This window comes from Cololabis saira, chromosome 1, assembly GCF_033807715.1.
Source record: "Cololabis saira isolate AMF1-May2022 chromosome 1, fColSai1.1, whole genome shotgun sequence".
NCBI classification, from domain to species: domain Eukaryota; kingdom Metazoa; phylum Chordata; class Actinopteri; order Beloniformes; family Belonidae; genus Cololabis; species Cololabis saira.
This window is the reverse complement of record NC_084587.1, coordinates 15081770-15103727: the sequence shown is the minus strand read 5'-3', so window position 1 is coordinate 15103727 and position 21958 is coordinate 15081770. Positions and strand designations below refer to the sequence as shown.

Genomic DNA, 21958 nt, shown 5'->3' with positions numbered 1-21958 from the left:
TAATATATTATATTATTTGTAATCAGCACAAATTATCTGTCCCCATATGGAAAAATCCACCATCCCCCCTGATTTCTTTTTACAACTCGAGTACTGTTTACAACCAAAATAAATGCGTAAAAAGTAAGTGAACAAATAAATCAATATGCAGAGTTCTGTTTTGAGTAGAAATTGAAGCTTTTCTTGCCTTAATAGATGTTGAGCACCTTTAAGCCTTTTTCCAAATAACCACCAGCCAAATAGATAAATGAGGGTGTAAACATTAAACTTACAAGTTCACCTGTTCTCCCAGGTGTTTGCTTCACCTAAGTATGCCCTAATAGCACTAATTATTTTGTCCTTCTTATGCCTGCTTCACATCTTATTCCTGCCAACCGAACTTAGCGTTTTATACAGATGTCAGGGACAATAATGTCTGAGTACTCTTCATACATGACATGATCACACTTTGGACCCCTGACTTACTGCGCTGAATTTCTGTTTTCATTTAATGTGATTTCAGTCATTCTCTTCTGACATATAATATTTTAAGTTATTTATTGTAACACGTCTGTAGTCAAGATTCTTGAGCAAGAGACGCACCCAAACCCTTACTTAGAATTTGGTACAATACACTAACTATTTTCCATAAGATATACTATTTTCATGATGACCTTTTATTTTTTTATTTATACTTTCAAGGACTTCACAATCAGGTTATTACATTGTGCTGGTTGAATTCGACACCTTCTCAATCGACAATAATATTAGTGTCTTTTTTACAAGATCACAATTTATGAATATAAACAGCCCCTCAAATTGAATAACATTGCCTGTAAGTGCTGATTTGATTCCCTGAAGTTATATTTGATATCTATCAATAGAGACTGCAGATTATTTTCCCTGTTCTTTCTGCACTGCAACATGGATTCCTTTGGGATCTGTGAAGCAGATAGTTGGATTGTTTTGAAAGTTTAAGAATAGGTTCAAAGAGTTTTGACTATTTATGCATCTATCTAACTTTATCTTTGCTGTAGAGATGTATGTTACACAGCTTTCAGAGCCATATACTGTAAATATAACAAAGATCCACTGTCTTTGATTATATGACAAAAATATTATAACATGTGAAATGTTTGAAAAAAAATCAATCTGATTAACAAAATTTGAAAATATGTTAGATGTCTATTTTTATTCCAAAATGAACATCTTTAGAGGTTTTTGGCTTCGAGGGATTTGTCTCACTGTTGTAATCAAGAGTTATTACTAATGAAAAATAACCCTGATCCCAAAAATAATAAAAACTGAAAGTAATGATTTTCAAATCTCATAAATAATATCACATGTAAGTCAGTTATTGCGTCCGGTGAGTAGAATGCTGTGATGTCCAGAGTTACAGATGCAGACAGCTGTGTGAGTGGGACTGCTCACCCGTGGGAAGGGCAGGAACAAGCTTCTCCCCGGGCTGACAGGCCTCCTCATTTTCTGGCATCTATTTCTGGAAATCATTCAAAAATAGCTGGCCTTCTATCTGGAAGTTTGCGAGACCTGCATGCTTGTGGGGATTATCACGGAGGTGAATTATCATATTAAACATTAATGCTGAGGTGACATAAAAATCTCTCCAACTGCTTTAATGTCGCAAGCCAAACAAGGTGCCTTCTGGTGCTTCAGGAGGTGTATGAGTGTTTTAAGACATCCCAATCCTTTCCAGCGAGACAGATTAAGTCTGATTGACTGTATTGAAAAACAAATTCTTTCACTTTATACGTGTTCGTCTGTGATGCCCCCTGGGTTACCAGCAAGGCAGAACATATAATATGCCCAGGGATACCAGATGTTTGCATTCCCAAAGCTTGGTTGCCTTTTGGACACATTTGTTTTTCCAAATTTGCTAAATAACGTAAATCAAAGAAGAAGCAAAGAAAAAGTCTCACTAGCCTGTTCCTGTCTTCAACTGTGTGCCCTTACACAACCCTCCAGCAAAGCGCTTTTTCATACAGCTAAAAACTGCATAGCAACTCCAGAAAACTCAACAAAAGAGAAAAGAAATCTTTTCACACAACTTGGAAATTCAGGAAAATGCATTAAGTTTTAAAACACAATTTAACAGAAAACAAAATATCCACCGCTCATATACAAAAATACAAGCAGCTTTGGTCACAAAACCAGTGTGACAACGTTTGTTGGACTGTTCACGCCGTATGATGTGGGAAGCAGTGATTAACTTTTACCTAAAAACACAAAACTCCAATTTGATGTCATTTCAGGTTCTGACTTTTGAGGTAAATGGCACTATATATCTTTATTGGCAAAGGCAAAGCCTCTGCCAACCATCTGACATTAGGATTTAAGCCAATGCAGAAATAAGAAAAAGTTGCAGTTCTAGACTGACCTCTGGAGTCCAAAAGGAGTCAATCTCCATTGACCCCTATGGTAACATCATGGCCTCAATATGACGCCAAATGTTTTGAGACTCAAAACCCAAAATCTGAGAATCAAAATTCTGTTTCAGAATTGCAAGTGCAAAAAGAAAAAAACTATCAGATTTTGATTGTTGATTCTCAGATTTTGGCTGTTGATTTTTCAATATACAGTATTTGGCATTGAACTGATGGCATATAAAATGTGTAGGTTTACAGCAAAAATAAACATATTTACTGCCTGATTAAAAAAAAAAAAACGAATTTGGTCTCTAGCTAGATTTTACATCAATGACAACTGTATGAGGGGTGTATATAAAGCTATAAATGTATGTATAATTAGGGTTGTAGGCTTTTGATTGGCGGCCACCTTAGCCAATGGAGAGCTATCATCACTTCCTCATCAGCCATTGTCATACGACAGAACATAGCCAAGCAATCGACATTTTGTGCTAATCCAGTTTACGTTTAACACAGCAGTCATTTCTGATTTTATCACCAAAACAACATGTGAAATGTTTGCAGGCGATGGGTGAAGAAGCTGGAAACCACAATAACTTTGACTGACATAAATTGTGCGTGTTGCAGACAACTTGCACCTGTTTATTCCACCCTTTTACAACACAGTGTCTGCACAGTATGAGGTAAAAAAGATGTTGAAACAGGTGACTTCATGGAGGGTTTTTTCAATGACTTCACAGTCTATGCTAAAAGTTATTGATGTCTGACTCTTGGTCCACAAGCAGCTGATTCTCCACTGCCATTGGCTCATCTGTGTTTGAAGGGCGGGTCTTACCATAGGTCAGTTTTTCAGTATTCAATGGCATTCCTGCTGCTTTTCTATGTTTTATTTATTATGAAATTGGGTTGTCTTTTAATTATTTTATTGATGATCTTTTTTTTGCTGTTGTGTTCTTGTCTTTTTCATCTTTACCTTTCAGTCCACTGTTTTCATGTGTTTGCATCTCAGGACCGCCGTACGACTTAGACAATGTTCTACTAAAAATCAGTACCAGCTTACTTGAACGTGTCTCTTTTTTTTTTTTTTTTTTCAACTTTATATTTATTGAGCAACATTTTCATATATCACATACACCTCAGTGTATGCTGTCGTCTACATCTGTTTATATAGTCATCCCTGTACTGCACCAGTTAGCCATAGTGTCTGTGTCTCTCCTTTCTCTGTTCTTCATTCTCTCTGTCTGTTCTCTCTTTTCCTGCTCCGCCCCGCTGGTCTCCGGCAGGAGGGGCCCCCCCCCCTAATGATCCAGGCCCTGCTCAAGGTTTCTTCCCTCCTAAAGGGGTTTTTTTCCTTGCCACTGTTTGGCTTAAGGTTTTTCTCCCACTAGGGGAGTTTTTATCTGCCATTACGTTATGTTTATGTAATAATTGCTAGGGGGTCATGTTCTGGGTCTCGCCTAGAGACAACTTCTGTTGTTATAGATGCTATATAAATAAAATTGAATTGAATTATAATTATTGCAAAGGTATTGAAAAACAAGATATAAAATATACTTTGTTTGTTTCTCATTGTTCAGGCTGCATTTGCAAATAAGAATTTGTTCTTAAATTAGACCTGGAAACAGGCAATGCGAATTGTCAAATTGGTTTAATTCACCGTACGAATTGTTACAGATTACTTTTGTAATACTGTATTTGACCCAGTCTTTGTACGTTTTGACCGTATAGAAACGTAATTCTTGCCATTTTTGTCAGGATTTTACAGGCAGGGGAAAGACAAGATACACAAAGGATAACGAGACACAGGTGCAGACAATCAGGGCAGATGGGAAACAGGAGGGTCAAGACAAAACTGAAACTCAGGGACATGGGCGTACAAAACAAAACAAGGAAATGTCAAATCCTGACAATTTTAAGAATGAGATGTGTACCTGCTGTACTCTAATGCCCTTACTTTTTAACAACTTGTGCTTTTTTATTATTTTACCTCTTTTCTTATCATTTTATTTCATTTTATTTGTTATTATTTACTGTTTAATTGTGTCTTGCCGCTTTTAATGTTGATATAGAACACTTTGCATTACCTTGTGTTGAAATGTGCTATACAAATAAACTTGCCTTGCCTTACGGAAGCGTACTGCATTCACTTGAGAAAAAAAGATCTGCTCTGTTTTTTTGAATTAACGAGATAAAATTTTAATAAAAAAAAGAAAATCTGCTCTGTTTTTCTGAATTAACGAGATAATGTCCAGCAGATCTAGTCTAATCAGAATGGGTTTTCCGTCTGAACAACCCGCAAAGTCCTGAGGTGCCTGCGCAAAGTCGACAAACTAATAACAATACCATCTATATAACTTAAAGACAAGAATATCTCCCAATGTTTCAAACCAAAAGCAAAATAAAACTGGATTAAACTGGACAGGCGGAACATGTTTGCTTCCATGAAATCGAGCTCTCAAGTGAATGACAGCTTCTTGCAACTTGTGAGGTATCTCGTTAATTCAGAAAAACAGAGCAGATTTATTTATTTTTTTCATTAAAACTTTTCTCGCAATTCTGAGATAATTAACTCGTTAATTTAGAAAAACAGAGAAGATTTTTTTTTAAATTAAAATTAAATTCTCGCAGCTCGGTTTAGACATTTGTATAATTTCTTTTTCTTTTACACACAATCGAGCCCAACTGTGCTTTGCTCACTTTTTTTTGTGAGCGTTTTTTATTTATTTATTTATTTATTTATTTATTTATTTATTTATTTATTTATTTATTTATCTATTTATTATTTTTACTATTATTTTTATTTCATCTACAGCTGTCTATTGTTCAATTTTTGTGTAAAAACATAAAAAAAAACGATCATATGTCTAAAACTGTTGCAATTGAAAACTATTTATTCAATAAACATATTTGAAATAAAATTTTATCTCGTTAAATAAAAACGATCATAGGCCTATGTCTAAAACTGTTGCAATTTAAAACTATTTATTCAATAAACATATTTGAAATAAAGTTGTATCTCTGGGTAAATAAAGGTTAAATACATAATAGATAATATACCATTGTGTTCCTCAAACAGCCAGTTTGTGTGTTTATAACACCATTAGTTACTGCTTTCTCCGGTGATCGGTATTGATACGGCAGCGCCGGTGTGGGCGGGGCGGCACTGCAGCAGTGCTGCTGCTGGATCCGTCTCCGGTGAACGCTGATTTATGGTTCCGCGTTACACCAACGCAGAGCCTACGGCGTAGGGTACGCGGCGACGCGCACGGCACCACGCACATCGCTGCGTACCCTACGGCGTACACATCTGCGTCGCTTTAACGCGGAACCATAATTCAGGCTTTACGCACGCCCCTCTCCGCCCCTCTCCGCGGGGACAGGTGGTCGGACCACGAGCTCGCATCCTCCAGCGCCCCTTATACGAATAAGAGGAAACCAAATATATATATATATATATATATATATGAATATAATTCCCCCGTTGACGAGAGGAGAGGGTCAGTCGGCGGGAGACGCGCGTCCCCGATGGACTCCAGCAGGCGTGTGACCTCGGCGATCACCGGGCGGCCAGCCGGAGAGACAGGAGGAGGAAGAAGAGGAGAAAGAGGAGGAGGAGGAGGAGGAGAGCCCCGATGTTTTCCTGCGGATTCCTCGAGACGCAGCGCGCAGGAGAGCGTCTCCCGGCGCACGGGCGGCATGCACGAGTAGCAGCACAAATCTGACCACGAATCTGCTGGAGCCAGGGGGATTTTATTTTATTTTTTCTTCATCATGGCTTCGGGCGCCGGTAAGGCTGCACAGCCCTGCGGGCCTGCGGGCTCCGCCGTGAACGGGACTGCGGCAGACTTCCCCAACATCGAGCAGGAGCTGTACGACTACCAGATGCACAGCAAGATGTGCAAGAAGATCGCGCAGCTCACCAAGGTAGGAGAGGAGAGGAGAGGCTGATGGATGGATGCTGATGGATATCTGCCTCCAAACATACACTGATATTACACACACATGAGCTTTCACTATTTCTGCATCGATCTAACTTTATCTGTGCTGTATAGAGATGCATGTTACACAGCTTTCAGAGCCATATGCTGTAAATATAACAAAGATCCTCTGTCTGTCTTTGATTATATGACAAAAATATTAGGCTATAACATGTGAAATGTTTGAAAAAAAATAAATCTGATTAACAAAATTAGAAAATATGTTAGATGTCTATATTTTTACGCCAAGATGAACATCTTTACAGATTTTTGGCTTCGAGGGATTTGTCTCACAGAGTTATTACTAATGAAAAATAACCCTGATCCCCAAAAATAATAAAAACTGTAAAGTAATGATTTTCAAATCTCATAAATAATATCACATGTAAGTCAGTTATTGCATCCGGTGAGTAGAATGCTGTGATGTCCAGAGTTACAGATGCAGACAGCTCACCAAGCTCACCAAGGAGAGGCGAGGCTGGATGCTGATGGACGCTGATCTGCCTCCAAACATCCACTCATACCCACACATGCAATATAAAAGTTGAAATACTGGAAATAAGCCTTTATAATAAAGGTGCCGTATAGCCTGAATGGATATGGTAAATCACCAGCTCGTTGAATGATAATTGGGGGGGGGAAACTTGGATCAGGTTCTTCGTGACTGATGGATCACTGGTCGCTTTAGGTGCTGCCAAGCCTGCCGTGAAACCACTTAGTGCATTGATTATTTCCCCCCCATGTACTGGTGTATAATTTAACCAGTGTTTTTTCAACCCTACACTGTCCTGTGCGTTTTTAGATGGTGCTCTGCTCCAACACACCTGAGTCAGGGGATTGCATCAGCATCAGCTTGTCAACCAGGTCTACATATGTCCATCAGTAGCCCGCTAATGTGAGCCAGGTGTGTCAGTAGCATCTGCATCTGCATCTAGAGCAGGCAGGACAGCAGGTCCTGAGGGACAAGGGGTTGAAAAACACTGATTTAGACATCTCTTCTGCAACTACAAGCCTTAAAGGATCAACAGAGAAAAAAGGTGTGTCCAAAAGAATCAGTTAACTGAGCATAAAACAGGCAATGAATGGATGGCTACATTTTTTTTTCCTTTTTTAATTATCACCCACATTTGGAGCTGTTTTTTTTCTCCCTGATGTACATGAATCAGTGTGAGGCTACTCTGACTTTAGTATGTCAGGATTCTCTGTGCTTCACAATAATGCTTACGGAAGCAGGGCATGACCCCACTGCTTGTTGAGCTATAACAATTACTGATGACTGTGCACTTCCTTGATGGATACACCTCTGTGTTGCCCGTACGCGCGCGCGTGTGTGTGTGTGCGTGTGTGTGATTTACAAGGTTTCCTCCCATACGAGCATGAAGCAGCAAAGATGACACAGATGAGAGGTCAGCACTTGTGTCTCTGCTTGTCAGGGGCATTTGCCGGCCCCGTCCTTCAGCCTCTCGGCTCCTTCCGTCGTTATAATTCCTTCTCGGAAATTCTCAGACTCTCATGAAACTTTCTGCACGCCGCGCCAAAGTCGTTTTGAGCTCCGATGACCGACAGTAAAATGAACCCGAAACCCAACAGAGCTGCTGAAATGTAAGAATCATCCAATCTGATGTTTGGTGTAAGCGTCCCCCCCCCCTGAGCGTTGGGATGCTTGGCATGTGACACATGGTTTATTTTTGAGTGTTTTGGGCCAGCAGTGTGCAGCGGAGAGGAAAGGGGAAATGGGTCAGCTGTGGTAACCTTATATATTTAATAACCTTGGTTCTGTGAGCGAATATGCCTTTAACGCCTTCTCACCTTCTCACGCCGCTTCCCGTCGCCCATTCTTCCATATGCTTGAATTACACAACCCCCCCCCCCCATTACCTCTTCATCCACCTCCCTCCCATCCCTTCCCTGCCTTCGCCTCTCCTTCAGTTTGAGCGGCCGGTCCCTGGCTTGAATGGGTGCTGCTAAAGATAAACCAGTTGGAGTGTTTTTACCAGGCGGAGCAGGCCAATGGTAAGAAAGTGGAAGCTGACCACGTCCGGCCAGCTGTTCCCATGAGCTCATGCACGAACAGCGTACACACATACCCCCACGGCTGCGGAAACAAGTCGTGGTCTTCATGACACGGATCTTGGAGATCAGTAGCATATGAAACTGGGAGCTAATGTGCCCCCACACTTTTGACTGACAGCTTTAATTCTATCTTTGGATTTCCTGTGCTTACCGCACTGTCACGCCGTCCCTGGCTTTGTGATCCATCAGTTCCCTCTCTGATGTGTGTGCAGGCGCGTGCACGCTTGCCTTGCCACCTATTAAGCTCTCATCTCGCCCACCAGTCAGCCAGCAAAGTCAGGCCACATCTTTGCTTCATCGTCTCCAGCTGCCGGCGCCCGCATCCGTCCGTAATCTGTGGACAGATGATTGATTTCTTGCCTAGCAAACAATTAAGTTATCGTCAAAAGCGAAGGGGCAGTGACTGGTGAGCCTACATGAATAACACTTTTGACAAGCTGGATCGATACGAGGGATCTGGAGTGTGGATTTACTGTAGGAAGAGGTCACTCTGGCCAAGCCATGCCCGGCGGCTTCAGATTTATGTCTCTAAAACCTCAGTCAAAGGCACCATGATGAAAGGATTGAGAAACACTCAGATGTTCTACTTTAAAAAAGTAAAGTTTTGCAGTTTCTGCAGATTTTCAATCCATAAAAGTGATTAAAAGACTCTCAAAGTATTAAAAAAGTATGCATGTTACTGGATTGTAAGGTAATCTTTAACACAATCACGTATTATATCACTTTAAGGATTTTAGTCATTAATATAGAATAAGTGGATTATAAATCTTATTGGTAAAAGGATAAATATTATGACCTATATTTAAAAGTTGACTATTTTTCCATATGTCTTAATGAAATGTGACTGGCATGTTTTGGTCAAACTACCACTGACATAAAGAACGAAGGCTCACTTTTCAACCACGTATTTACATCTCTGCTCATAGCAGTGGTTTAAGGGGACGGAGTCATTCACTCAACGCCGTTCCACCTTCTTTTTAGTTATATTGAAATTCTTGAGTTTGTAGTAGTAACTTTCCACTAGGGCTGTTCGATTAATCGATTTTAAATCGTAATCGCGATTATGTAATTAGAACGATGTTAAAACGTGAAACTCGTAAAATCGATTTTTCACTTTTTTTTTAATTTATTTTTAATTTTTTTACCTTGTCTGCACACATATTAATGATTGATACCATATTAATGATTTATGGAAATACATCTCAATACCTGCGACAAGTGCCCCATCGGAGAGGCTCTTTAGTGTAGGAGGGGGCGTTGTAACATGCCACCGGGCATCCCTCAAGCCAGATGCGGTAGACCGGCTCGTGTTCCTTGCAAAAAACTTGCAAATGTGAATAGCAAATGTAATGACTGACATTACACACCTCTACCTCCTTCATGGGTTGCATTATTATTTAGCATGCAAAGACCCAGTTTAGTTTAATTAGAAAATGTCTTGTTTTATTTAATTGGAAATATAACTTACTGTATGTTTGCAAGTGCTGATTTGCAGATTTGTTTTTCAGAGATAAAACTTATTTTTACTAAATTTTTTAAAACTTTTTTTCAACTTATTTTACAGAGCTTTGCACTTTATTCATTCATTTTTGGTTTAATAAGAGCAAAGTTTGCACATAAAGCCCAATGGGGCAAATGTTCAATAAAAAAACAGCATATTTGAAATCATTTCTTTGCCTTTCTTCAATTCACAAAATAATCGTAATCGTAATCGAAAATCGGATTTTGAGAGAAAAAAATCGAGATTTTATTTTTGGGCAAAATCGAACAGCCCTACTTTCCACCAGTGGTTACGAATGTAAAAATGTTGTGACTCCTGTGACTATACGTATAATAACATGCAATACGTTTTAATGTACAAGAAAGACTGATAAATGTCATTATTATCGTCCTCAAGATTCTCTCTGAAATTCAGTGTAGTTTTTGCTCATTTCCAGCCATTCGTTTCCCTTTTGATGCAAAGAGTCTGGTTCCTCTGGATTCAGCTTTGAGTTTTGCAGATGCAGAAGAAACTGCCTCTGGAGACCACTGGATAGGGAAACAGCCAATTAGAGAAATGTGATGTAGGCAGAGTGACAACCGGCCTAGTATCAACTAAACCCCCAGTGGTGGGGATGCTATGAATGACTGTTTAGTTACTGGCTTTTACAGAAAAACGTCTTGATCCAAGGTTTTAGCAATTCTGCAGGTATCTTGGTTGTCTTGAAAAGTGACACTTTGACTTCCTGTCTGACGGGCAATAAACCCCATCTCCGCCTCGTTGTGATTGGTTCGGTACATTCACCGGTGGATACGGCTCTGAATGGGAGGGGCACAAAACTCATTTCACAAGAGAGAATTCTCTACAAAGCCACTGGGTTTTGCTGGCCAGGGTTTCTTATCTAATGATTTAGAAGCACGTTTATGACGCACAATCTGGCACACTTCAACGATTTCTTCATTATTGCATCATGACGCTTTAGTCCCCAGTTTTTCTTTGAGATCAAAAATCTTGGGCAAATCAGACTGATCTCAGTATCTAAATTTAGAAAGAGCCGCCTTAGAAATAATTTCTAAAACTGAGTTTGAATCTTATTTGCAAAGAAAAGGTTTAAATAAAGGATATATTTTGCTGGAATTTTAGAAACACCTAAACCTGGCGTTAGTCCGGCGGCATGAACGAGGCCAGAGTGGAGCACAACGAACCTTCCAGGTGATGAGTGAAGACTGGGGGAGTGAAGGATGTGAGATGGTGATAAATGATGACATTTTCACTGTAGAAATAAATCAGTGAATTTATCCATAGGTGCACATAAATACAGTGCTTGAAATAAATTACTTAGATCAAGTGTCTATAAATGTAAATGTATATATATATATATATATATATATATATATATATATATATATATATATATATATATATATATATATATATATATATATATATATATATATATTAATTGTATATATAATTTTAATTTAACACACCAGTGGTGAAGAGTGAAAACATAAAAAGAAAAAAAATGTAATCCATTCATGCCTGATATATGATATATGAAATAATAAACAGAAAACTCCCTTTTTGTATTGTTTGTTATACAGACAAAATAAAAAAAAAAATCATTTCTATTTCTATTTTCTATTTCTTTCATAGAATATTTTTTAATTTTATAAAGCCTATTTTTAATTATTTTGATTGTGGGGGTGGCACAGAGCTGTTAAAAATGTACCATCAAATCCGATTCATCAGGCATTAAAGGGTTAAATTTGTTTGAAAGAGTTTCGTCACCCTGCAACCTTCATATAGGCATGTTTTCCCTGGTTTGGTTTAAATCTTTTTGTTCAAAGAGAGAACAGTCCTAAAGCCACCATCATATTTTTAAAATGTGTTCCCAACTTTCAGTCCCGAGAAGGAGCTTCCCATTTTTTTCTAAAAGGATAACCTATCACTGCAAGAATTCATCCTCCAAATTTGGTGCGGAAGAACTCGACAGGCCCGCGGAGTCGTGACCTCAACGCCATCCAGCACCTTTAGGACAAAGTGCAAAAGCAGACCGCGAGCGCTGGCGAACTGTGTGAGCCAGTGTCAGTGTGACTGACCTCGGCGCTGCCTTTGCAGCTAAGATAAAGCAAATCCTTGCAGACAGCTTCCAAAATCTTTCGGAAACTAAGCCCTCCCGGAAGAGTACAGGCGGTTTCAGCAGCATATTAATGAACAGAGCCCGAGCCTGAGATGCTCAACAATCACAGATGGAGTGTGCTGTTCACGTTTGCTTTGTGATCTCCTTAAGGTCCCAACCCGAGGGGTGGGAACCGCCAATCTGCATCATTAGCAGAATTAGAAGCACCGTCTTTTCTTTCCCCTTATACCATACTTCTTCTCTGTGCTCTGACTTTCAAAACAGATGATGAAGATGGCCAAAAACAGCACACACACACGCATACACACTGTCCCCTCAGAGGCTGCCCTCATTTTTAGAGCACCCTTCATTCCTCTGTGTCATGAGTCACAGTTCGCAAAGCCCAAGTTCTTGCGGGATGGCATGACCAAATAGCTCCGGGTTGACAGTGTTTGACTGACCGGATTCCACGGGACAATCGATATCTGGAGCTGGATTAATTGAAATCCTTGTTAGATTGTCTGAGAGTCAGCGTGTTAGGGGGAGTGCTGTGTGTAGGAGAGGCTGTTGACACACACAGACGCTCACGCGCAGAGGGAATGTCCGGTAGCGCCATGCCAGCTGTGCGCCGCAGACAGAGAGGCGTCTGGATAAAATATGACCCCATGTGTCTCCGACGTACACCCATGTGCGTGCACACGCAAACACACACACCTTTTGCGAGTGGGTAAGTGAGAAGTCAGGGTCACGAGGAGTGGATGATGACACTCAACATGGCGTAGAGGTTAAAATGAACACTTAGTAGGCTGGATACTCTATATGGGAGCTGGGAGACTGATATGTGGGCAGACTTGACTGCTGAAGGCTGGACTGTGCTGGCTGCAGTTCAGCTTCTACTATTTTTGTGTTGTTTATCACTGACTTTCTGCACCTGAGTCAACTAGATATTTATTATCGTAAAGCTGGGAGCTTAAAATATGTCTTTGTGGGCGACTGTCAGCGTTGTAGAGTACCTCTGTTGAATGAGAACAGAGAGAACAAATATGGATTTAACAAGTGCTTTGGAAAAGTAAATGCAGTACATTCATTCAAAATGTAATTTATTTTTTCTTCAGAATTTTAAACAAGTCTTTTATATAAATCAGTGTTGGAGAGTGCAGTTTTATCTGCAGTCATCTATTGGAGCAGCAGTGTGTGAGCCAGTGACTCGAATCTAAACCGAACAAACTGTTAGAAAGCTGGTTGTGTGCAGGAAACTCCTCTGAGGTTCCCGGAGTTGATTGTGCAAAGAGCAACGCTGCATAAAATGCTGAGCAAACTGGAGAAGTCTGCATATAACACAGCGAAAGAACAATTAAAGGGACTTTAATGCAGACCGAGGCCCCGTTCAGACCTCGCTTTAATGTGCGCCCTGAGATATCAGCACTTGGTGCGTCTGTTGACACATGTAAATGTGTACCCAAATGCATCTTGATTGATCAGATCTGACTCCAACTGCTTCAGAGAAAAAAGAAAAGAATAAATCACTAAAATCTAGACTGGTGCTGCTGAAGTGGCAGTGCAGTCACTGTGGTCCAACCATGTCTTTTTGTTATCTCTGAGGGGTTTTTTTCTGTATAAACTAGGGATGGGCGGTATGGACTAAAAAATGTATCACGATAATTTCCGGCATTTATCCCGATAACGATTAAAAAATACCAATTCAACTCCACCTTTTCAACTATAAATCTATCTCGCTCTCAGATCCGCCATGTTTGTTACACAAATCGTCATCAACGGTAATTTATCCTTCTTTCTTTCTTTCTTTCTTTCTTTCTTTCTTTCTTTCTTTCTTTCTTTCTTTCTTTCTTTCTTTCTTTCTTTCTTTCTTTCTTTCTTTCTTTCTTTCTTTCTTTCAGGCTCATTTCCTTCCTTCCTTCCTACCTTCTTTCCTCCTGCTCTCTCCTTCCCTCTTCCCTTCCTCTTTTCTCCCTTCCTTCCTCCTTTCCTTGTTTTCTCCCTTCTCCCCTTTTCTTCCTTCCTTCCTTCTTTTTTCCCTTCCTTCCTTCTTTCCTCCTGCTCTCCTTCCTTCTTTTCTTCCTTCCTTCCTTCCTTCCTTCCTTCCTTCCTTCCTTCCTTCCTTCCTTCCTTCCTTCCTTCCTTCCTTCTGCTCTCTCCTTCCTTCTTTTCTTCCTCTTTTCTTCCTTCCTTCCTTCCTTCCTTCCTTCCTTCCTTCCTTCCTTCCTTCCTTCCTTCCTTCCTTCCTTCCTTCCTTCCTTCCTTCCTTCCTTCCTTCCTTCCTTCCTTCCTTCCTTCCCGTACGTTGTGGATTTAACGCAGAACCATAAATCATTTTTACACAAAAACTTTATCAAAGGGAATTTATCGTTTTTACCGCGAGATGACAAATTCTTATCGTGAGGAATTTTTTGGACGGTATATCGTGAACGGTAAAATATCGCCCATTCCTAGTATAAACTCAGATTTGTGGATCATTATTCCTTGCTGCTGTTGATGCTTGTCTGCTTAATGGACTTTTGTAGTGGCCACTCACGAGCAGGACACTGTTTAGTTTCAGTAGGTTAGAATTCACAAGAATCTAGCCGTTATTAATGATGACGATGAGTTTTCAGTTAGTGTTCTGTTACCGTTGGTTACGGGACAGTTGAAACGAGAGAGACTGGAATAAACAACTCATGTTTTTCCCTCGTCCCCAAAAAGCGTTTCTCTGCTCTTTTATTCCCAAACTCCTACACTTTTGCACTTTTACATGTTTTATGCATGATGGGGAGCAATTGAGAGTTCTTTTACATATGAGAGCATGGAACTTGGGGGAAAAAAGCAGCTAATGACCTGAATAACCCAAAATGGAGACAAGTTTATGATCACAAGAAGTGGCGTGGACCTCTCTGCGTGAATCGTGAATGACCTGAGCCAACAAAAGACTTTGGAGTGGATCAGCAACGCTGCTGTACTTGTGTAATCCTGGATAACTTACTGTGAAGTAGCAGCTCTGCATCCTAGATGTTGAACTGTAAATCTCCGTTTGTGCCGTCAACTGAAAGAGTTCACCGGTGTTCCCTACCGATGCTGCATATTAGGGCTGTTCGATTTTGCCCAAAAATAAAATCTCGATTTTTTTCTCTCAAAATCCGATTTTCGATTACGATTATTTTGTGAATTGACAAAAGGCAAAGAAAAGATTTCAAATATGCTGTTTTTTTATTGAACATTTGCCCCATTGGGCTTTAAGTGCAAACTTTGCTCTTATTAAACCAAAAATGAATGAATAAAGTGCAAAACTCTGTAAAATAAGTTGAAAAAAAGTTTTAAAAAATATAATGAAATATAAAGTTTTATCTCTGAAAAAAAAAAATCAGCAAATCAGCACTTGCAAACATACAGTAAGTTATATTTCCAATTAAATAAAACAAGACATTTTCTAATTAAACTAAACTGGGTCTTTGCATGCTAAATAATAATGCAACCCATGAAGGAGGTAGAGGTGTGTAATGTCAGTCATTACATTTGATATTCACATTTGCAAGTTTTTTGCAAGGAACACGAGCCGGTCTACCGCATTAGGCTTGAGGGATGCCCGGTGGCATGTTACAACGCCCCCTCCTACACTAAAGAGCCTCTCCAATGGGGCACTTGTCGCAGGTATTGAGAGGTATTTCCATCAATCATTAATATGGTATCAATCATTAATATGTGTGCAGACAAGGTAAAAAAAAAAAAAAAAAGTGAAAAATCGATTTTACGATTTTCACGTTTTAACGTCGTTCTAATTACATAATCGCGATTACGATTTAAAATCGATTAATCGAACAGCCCTACTGCATATGACATATGACAAATATGGCGTCAACAGCACAGTTGTTGCCGGGCAACAAGCATGACACCCCAATGGATTCCCGATGATCCCTGCAGGATTCAACCATGCTTCTCTCTCTGCTACATGCCTAACCCCCCTGATGTTTATTTTACTATACATCTTCCCAAGTTATTTACACTGCAAAAACATGCAGCAATTTCCCCTTTTTGGAATAATAAACAGTTTTATTCTACTCAGAAACAAACACACATGGTGTTCTTGTTTGCAAACACCAAAGCTGTGTTATTTTTAAACGCCTAAGGCAGCAACGGCTGGGAATAACTAGATATAACTTACAGAAATAAACAAAGAAACAAGAACGAACAAGACAAAGAAGATCTGCCACAAACTTTTTTTTTCCTCCCCAAACTACCAAACAATTCAACATTGCACATGTACAATGGAAATCAGGCTGCACACAGAACAAGGAAAGCTGCCACAAAAGCTGTTCTTTGTGGCAAAAATCACCTTAAATAAAAAAAATTAATTACCCAGACTGATGGCTTCAGTTTTGTAGGCCGTCCCTGGATCTGTTGCAGGATGCTTTCATGTTCAGACAACAAAGGAAATGTGGACACAAGTGTCCCAGATCGTCTTCAAATGTGTTCAGACCTTGCATTGGTGTTAATGAAAGCTTGCAAGAGATATCATGTTTGTGTTATTTTCATCAATTAAGATTTCACTAATGGAACAGTTATTTATTATTCTTTTCAGTATCAGCATGTGGACTGAACAGATTCAGGGCCAGGTTTGGGTTTCAATCGGGTTAATAACATGGTACCATGACTAATGGTCCTACTGAACTTTGTCACTTTTGCCAGGGTTCACTGTTAAATAGCTGAATAAGATCTGCAGTCAGAAGAAGAAATAATCTTACTGAAAAAGTTATGTATGTCCTGCATCCTGTCTGCAACTTTGCCACAAAAGCTGTTAAAATGATCACCAAGAAATTGCATAATTAGATTTCAAATCCCTGTTGGTCTCTGAGTAAAAAGGCAATGAAAAAAAAAAGAAACATTAAACACTTAAAGCAGCACTATGTAACTTTTCCACCTTAATATCATATTTCCAGAGTCATTGTGATGGTACATCAACTTCCAACAGGTTTAATGAACCTCTGTCATGGTCTGAGGGGTCTGTATCGCCTTCACTGGCACTATGTAACTTTGAGGAGCATGGTAGGAACCCTGCCACACTAAAAAACTACACATTTTTACGGCTTTGACTGCTTTACGGCATACGTCACTTCCCTCTTCTTCCCGATTCGTAGTCGAAACGAAAGCTGGGCGGGGCTAGAGCGCAGAGCTCAGCAGAAGCTGGTATCATGGCCGAAGCAGCGGAAAAACTGAAGAAAATAAAAGTTTTATCGGAGGAGGCGAAAAAAGAAAGCGGGAGAGTAACAAGCTAAATGCCCGGACAAAAAATAAAATAAATGCCCGGACAAAAATAAACATTGGCCCGGCGTTCACTCGCTGGCGTGGTTTTGGTAATTCTAAAATGACTGACAATATCAACAACAGACACATTAGAATAATAATAGTGATCATAAAATTGTGTAATTCGCAATGAGGAAGTTTTATAAAATAATAATACAATTGAATAGAATTACAGCACTAGAGGAAAGAATGCAATGCAAAGAAAATGTATAGAACATTTCTAGTATTTTTCCTGAGAACTGTAAAATTGTGCAGGGCTGATCTGCAAAATATAAGGAATGGGCATTCAGTTATTCACAGGTTATAAAGTATTTTTTAATTTTTTCGGTAAGTATGTTGGACTAGCGTATGAGTTTGTAGTTTGGGGCGCATTATCTCGCTGAAACAGGACAGGGGGGCGGGGGTGACTTCACTAATAAAACCAAGTTGAACTTAGTGATTTTCAACATCGTCATATTATATTGTTTAGGCAAAAATAGATACATTACCTCTTCCCTATCCATCCTGCAAAAGACCGCTGAAAACAGAAAAGTAGTTTTGAAAGTCTGTCCCATCTTCTCTCATTCACTATCAAAACAAATGCACGCGACGGGAGATCAGGATCTTTCCGGCAGTACGCGCTGGTGCTCATGGGAAATGTAGTGTTCCTTCTGGTAAAACACTACCGCTTTTGTCCAAAGGAGCCGCCAAACTCAAAAAAAGCTGAAAGTTACGTTGTGCTGCTTTAATTGTTGAAGTTTTAGCTGGAAAAGTACAACATGATCTGTTCTTCAAGAAACGTCCACTCATCGCTGTGCGTGTGTCCCTGTTTGACCTTGACCCCGTGCAGGTGATCTACTCCCTGAACATGAAGAATGAGGAGCAGGAGTCGGCCCTGCAGGCCCTGAGCCACGCACACCACGACGAGCTGCACCGCATCCTGGTGGAGACGTGTCACGAAGGAGAGGGGTCGGGGCTGAGGACGCGGCTCCTGGAGCTCCAGGAGTCTCTGGACGAGCAGCAGCGAGTGGGAGCCCAGGTGTGTGTCCCGTGTGTGTGAGCGCAGCCTCCCGTCACGTGCTGTGGCAGGATCAGGGAGGCTAATAATCGCTTAATTTAATCTGTCAAGGAGCAGAAAATCAAACCTGCCCTAGATATGACCTGCAGCACTTAACCGGTTTCAGATAGTTTGCTGTACCCAGACCAAGACCTCATACGCCGTGTATCGCAATGAAATATCAACATGAACGTTTTCTTACGCCCTCTCGCACATTAATCCTGTTTTCATTTCGAGATATTAAGCATTTCACAGCTGTCTGGCGTGTGGATCATCTGCCTTAATTTCTGGGTTTTAATCCTTAATTTAGATTCAAAGCACAGACATCAGTGTGATTAGCGCAGCATGTGCGTCTTCTGCTGTCAGACCTGGACCGCTGCAAAAACACGTTATAAACCAAAAAAGTGTCATTTCATTTCCATTGATACTGCAAATAAAAACAGCTTCATCAACATTATCCAGCAGATTGCTGTTAACTTGTTTATGCGGCTTGTTTATACCATTGCAGTTCAATATTTGGTAAAGTTAACTGCTTATTTAGCAGGTATTGAGCTGATGTAAGTAGTACTTTTTGTTCTGAGGTTTCTGTCAAGACCAGTGGATTTTGTCCTGTAGCTTCATGATGCAGTGACAGTTTATTTTCTTTCACCTGCAGATTATTAGGCAAGTGTTAAAATCTTGTCAGTTGTGTTGTGGTTTATGATGCCCATAAGAAAGGGAATGTGATGTGAAGTTGGTCCATAAACACAAAACTAAACTCTGAAACTGTGCTGATAGATTTAGAGATTTACTGGTTAAAGGTGAGACTTTGAGAGACTTGGGAGAATAAATGCCGGTAGGAATGGCTGCAGTTTTAGTTCAAGTGGTTTCAAGTTTGGAGACGTTTCCACAAGATGGTGAATTTTAACAAAATATACACAGTTTATTGCTTAAAAGTCTCGTCATTGTTGTGCATACAGTTGAAAAATATTTGCTCAGCAGCATACAGTATATGGAGAACGCAAAAGATCCCCATAGATCCCCAGCAAATACTCATCACAGAAGTCTGCTATGTAGCTAATCTGTGTGTTCAAGAAAATTGGAACTTTTTCAAATGCAGTCTCGCTCACTGTAAAAACTCAAAATCTTACCAGGAATATTTGTCTTATTTCTAGTTAAAATGTCTCATTTTTAGTCATTTTTAGTCTCATTACACTTAAAACAAGAGTCATTGCCAGAAAAATAACTTATTTGACCATTTTCACCTGTTTCAAGTAAATTTTCAATTGAAATAAGTAGAAAAATCTGCCAGTGGGACAAGATTTATCTTCTCATTACAAGCAAAAAAAACGTTCTACTTATTTTAAGTGAAAATCTACTTGAAACAGGTGAAAATTGTTGTTTTTTGAGTTTTTGAGTCTTGTCTTAAATGTAATGAGATTTTTTTTAACTAAAAATTAGACATTTTAACTAGAAATAAGACAAATATTCTTGTTAAGATTTTGAGTTTTTGCAGTGTAATAACTAGTAAAATCGATCATGTTGTTCTGATTTGCATTTGTAGTTATTTTATATGTATTAAATAATAGAATAATCAATACAAATAGACAGAGTAATTCCATAAATGTATTTAAAAAACAAACATTTACATTTTCCCTTGAAGCCAAGGAGTGGCGGCTGCCATACCTTGCCATACCCAATGGACGCCCCTGCACACCCTCGCCCTCTGTTTTTCCCTCCTTTTACATTTGCTCTGCATCCCCTCTCCCATAAAATTAAAGAAGATTGTTTTGTAAGTTATATTTTGACTGTAACTAAAAAAAACAAATGTTGGGATTTTCCTGTTTAATGTACCGTGTTTTCCGCACTATAAGGCGCACCTAAAAGCCTTTAATTTTCTCAAAAACCGGCAGTGCGCCTTATATATGATCATTACGGTAATTTCTGTTACTGTAGTCAGGGGGATTGTGGGTAATGTAGTCGGTGTCGCCGAAGTAACGGCGCTAAAAACGTCAGGAATCGTCACAGACGTTCAAGACAACAGCAGCAACGCTGACTCGCATAATGGCGACTTTGACGAGACGGAGCAAAGCTGGTTTTTATTTTGTTAATAAAGTTTGACATACAGTACTTTTCTTCTTGTTTTTTTTGCATTTGCTGTAGGATTTTGTAACATTTCCTGTAGCGCAGCTGCATCAGGTAGATACGTAACTCAACCCCAGCCACTATAGTACGGTATTTTACCATATATTTAGTGCGCCTTATAATGCGGTGCGCCTTATACTTGGAAAAAATACATCATTCATTGAAGGTGCGCCTTATAATGCGGAAAATACGGTATATTATAGCTGTTGCACTCATTCAGGTGACTGTTTTGGCCTCAAGTGTGGCTCCAACCTGGCCGATTTTAGCGAGCCAGGCTGATAATGAGGCTTTGCTGCAAACTCAACAGTGTTTGATTATAACTGCATGTATGACGGTGTAGCGTGTAGCTTTTCTGTCTACTATCTTTGTGCCTCCAGGTTCAGGCTGACTTTGAGTGCTTCCGCATCCATGCGGAGGAGAGGGGGCGTGAGACCGAAGCAGAGCTGAGAAAAAGGTTTGAGGAGAAGCTCCGGGTGGCTGAAGAAGAGCTCCGGGAGGCGCGGGCTGAGCTGGGCGGCGCCCGGGAGGAGAGCCTGAGGCTGGGCACGGAGCTGGAGACGGCCGGGGAGCAGGTCCGGGAGCTGAACGCCAGATGTGAGGAGCTGCAGAGAGAGGCCGACGAGGAGAAAACCAGGAGAGACGGGGAGCAGAAAAGAGAAGACGAGGAGAGGGAGAAACTCAAGGAGGAGAGGAGGACGGAAAAGCACGAGGACTTGGAAAGAGCGAAAACCCTCTTGGAGGAGCTGAAGGCGCTGAAGGAGGCGAGGGAGCGGGCGGAGGACGAGAAGAGGCGCGCGGTCAAAGAGGAGCGGGAGCAGTGGGAGGAGAAGGTGAACGACCTAAACGAGGAGCAGGAGGACATGAGGAGGAAAATAGAGGCGGAATGGAGGGAGGACCGGCAGAGGTGGGAGGAGAGGGAAGAGGAGGAGAAGAAGGGGATGCACAGCGCCCTACGAGAACGAGTGAAGCGGGCCGAAGCGGAGGTGGAGAGTCACCTGGAGAGGCTGGCTGAGAGCAAGAGGAACACGGTGAAGCTGCAAGAGCGAATACAGGTATACATCATCGCTAGGGTTGCCACCTTTCAGAAATAGAAATAAGGGACGCCCTGATTTCAGCAGCGCAGGAGCCAAAAAAAAGCCCCTAAACTTCTAAACTGAATAAAAATGTGTTTATTTTGTATGAAAAAACAAAATGCTTTGATTTAAAGTTTAAAGTGCTTTAATAGCATTGAACTTTCATGACTGTACAGACAGACAACCATACTAGCAACTGAAATAGCCTCCTATGCTACGTATGTCCACATCAGTCCAGATGTAATATAGCCTACAGGTGAAGAATATGGTGTAAAAGTTAATTTATTTCAATAATTCAACTAGAATATGGTGTAAAAGTTAATTTATTTCAATAATTCAACTAGAATATGGTGTAAAAGTTAATTTATTTCAATAATTCAACTAGAATATGGTGTAAAGGTTCATTTATTTCAATAAT

The 21958-nt window shown here is 40.2% G+C and overlaps 1 protein-coding gene across 2 annotated transcripts in view; it reads left to right on the top strand.

Moving 5' to 3' along the window:
* The first annotated feature begins 5818 nt into the window (after nt 1-5818).
* The window catches only part of fam184b (family with sequence similarity 184 member B), a 61435-nt gene continuing 45295 nt past the window's right edge, over nt 5819-21958 (top strand). For both annotated transcript variants that reach the window (XM_061707432.1, XM_061707353.1), the window contains exons 1-3: nt 5819-6287; nt 18137-18325; nt 20845-21519. In XM_061707432.1, the coding sequence (XP_061563416.1) occupies nt 6135-6287; nt 18137-18325; nt 20845-21519 (1017 nt within the window). In that variant the 5' untranslated portion in view covers nt 5819-6134. The remainder of the gene's footprint in view (nt 6288-18136; nt 18326-20844; nt 21520-21958) is intronic.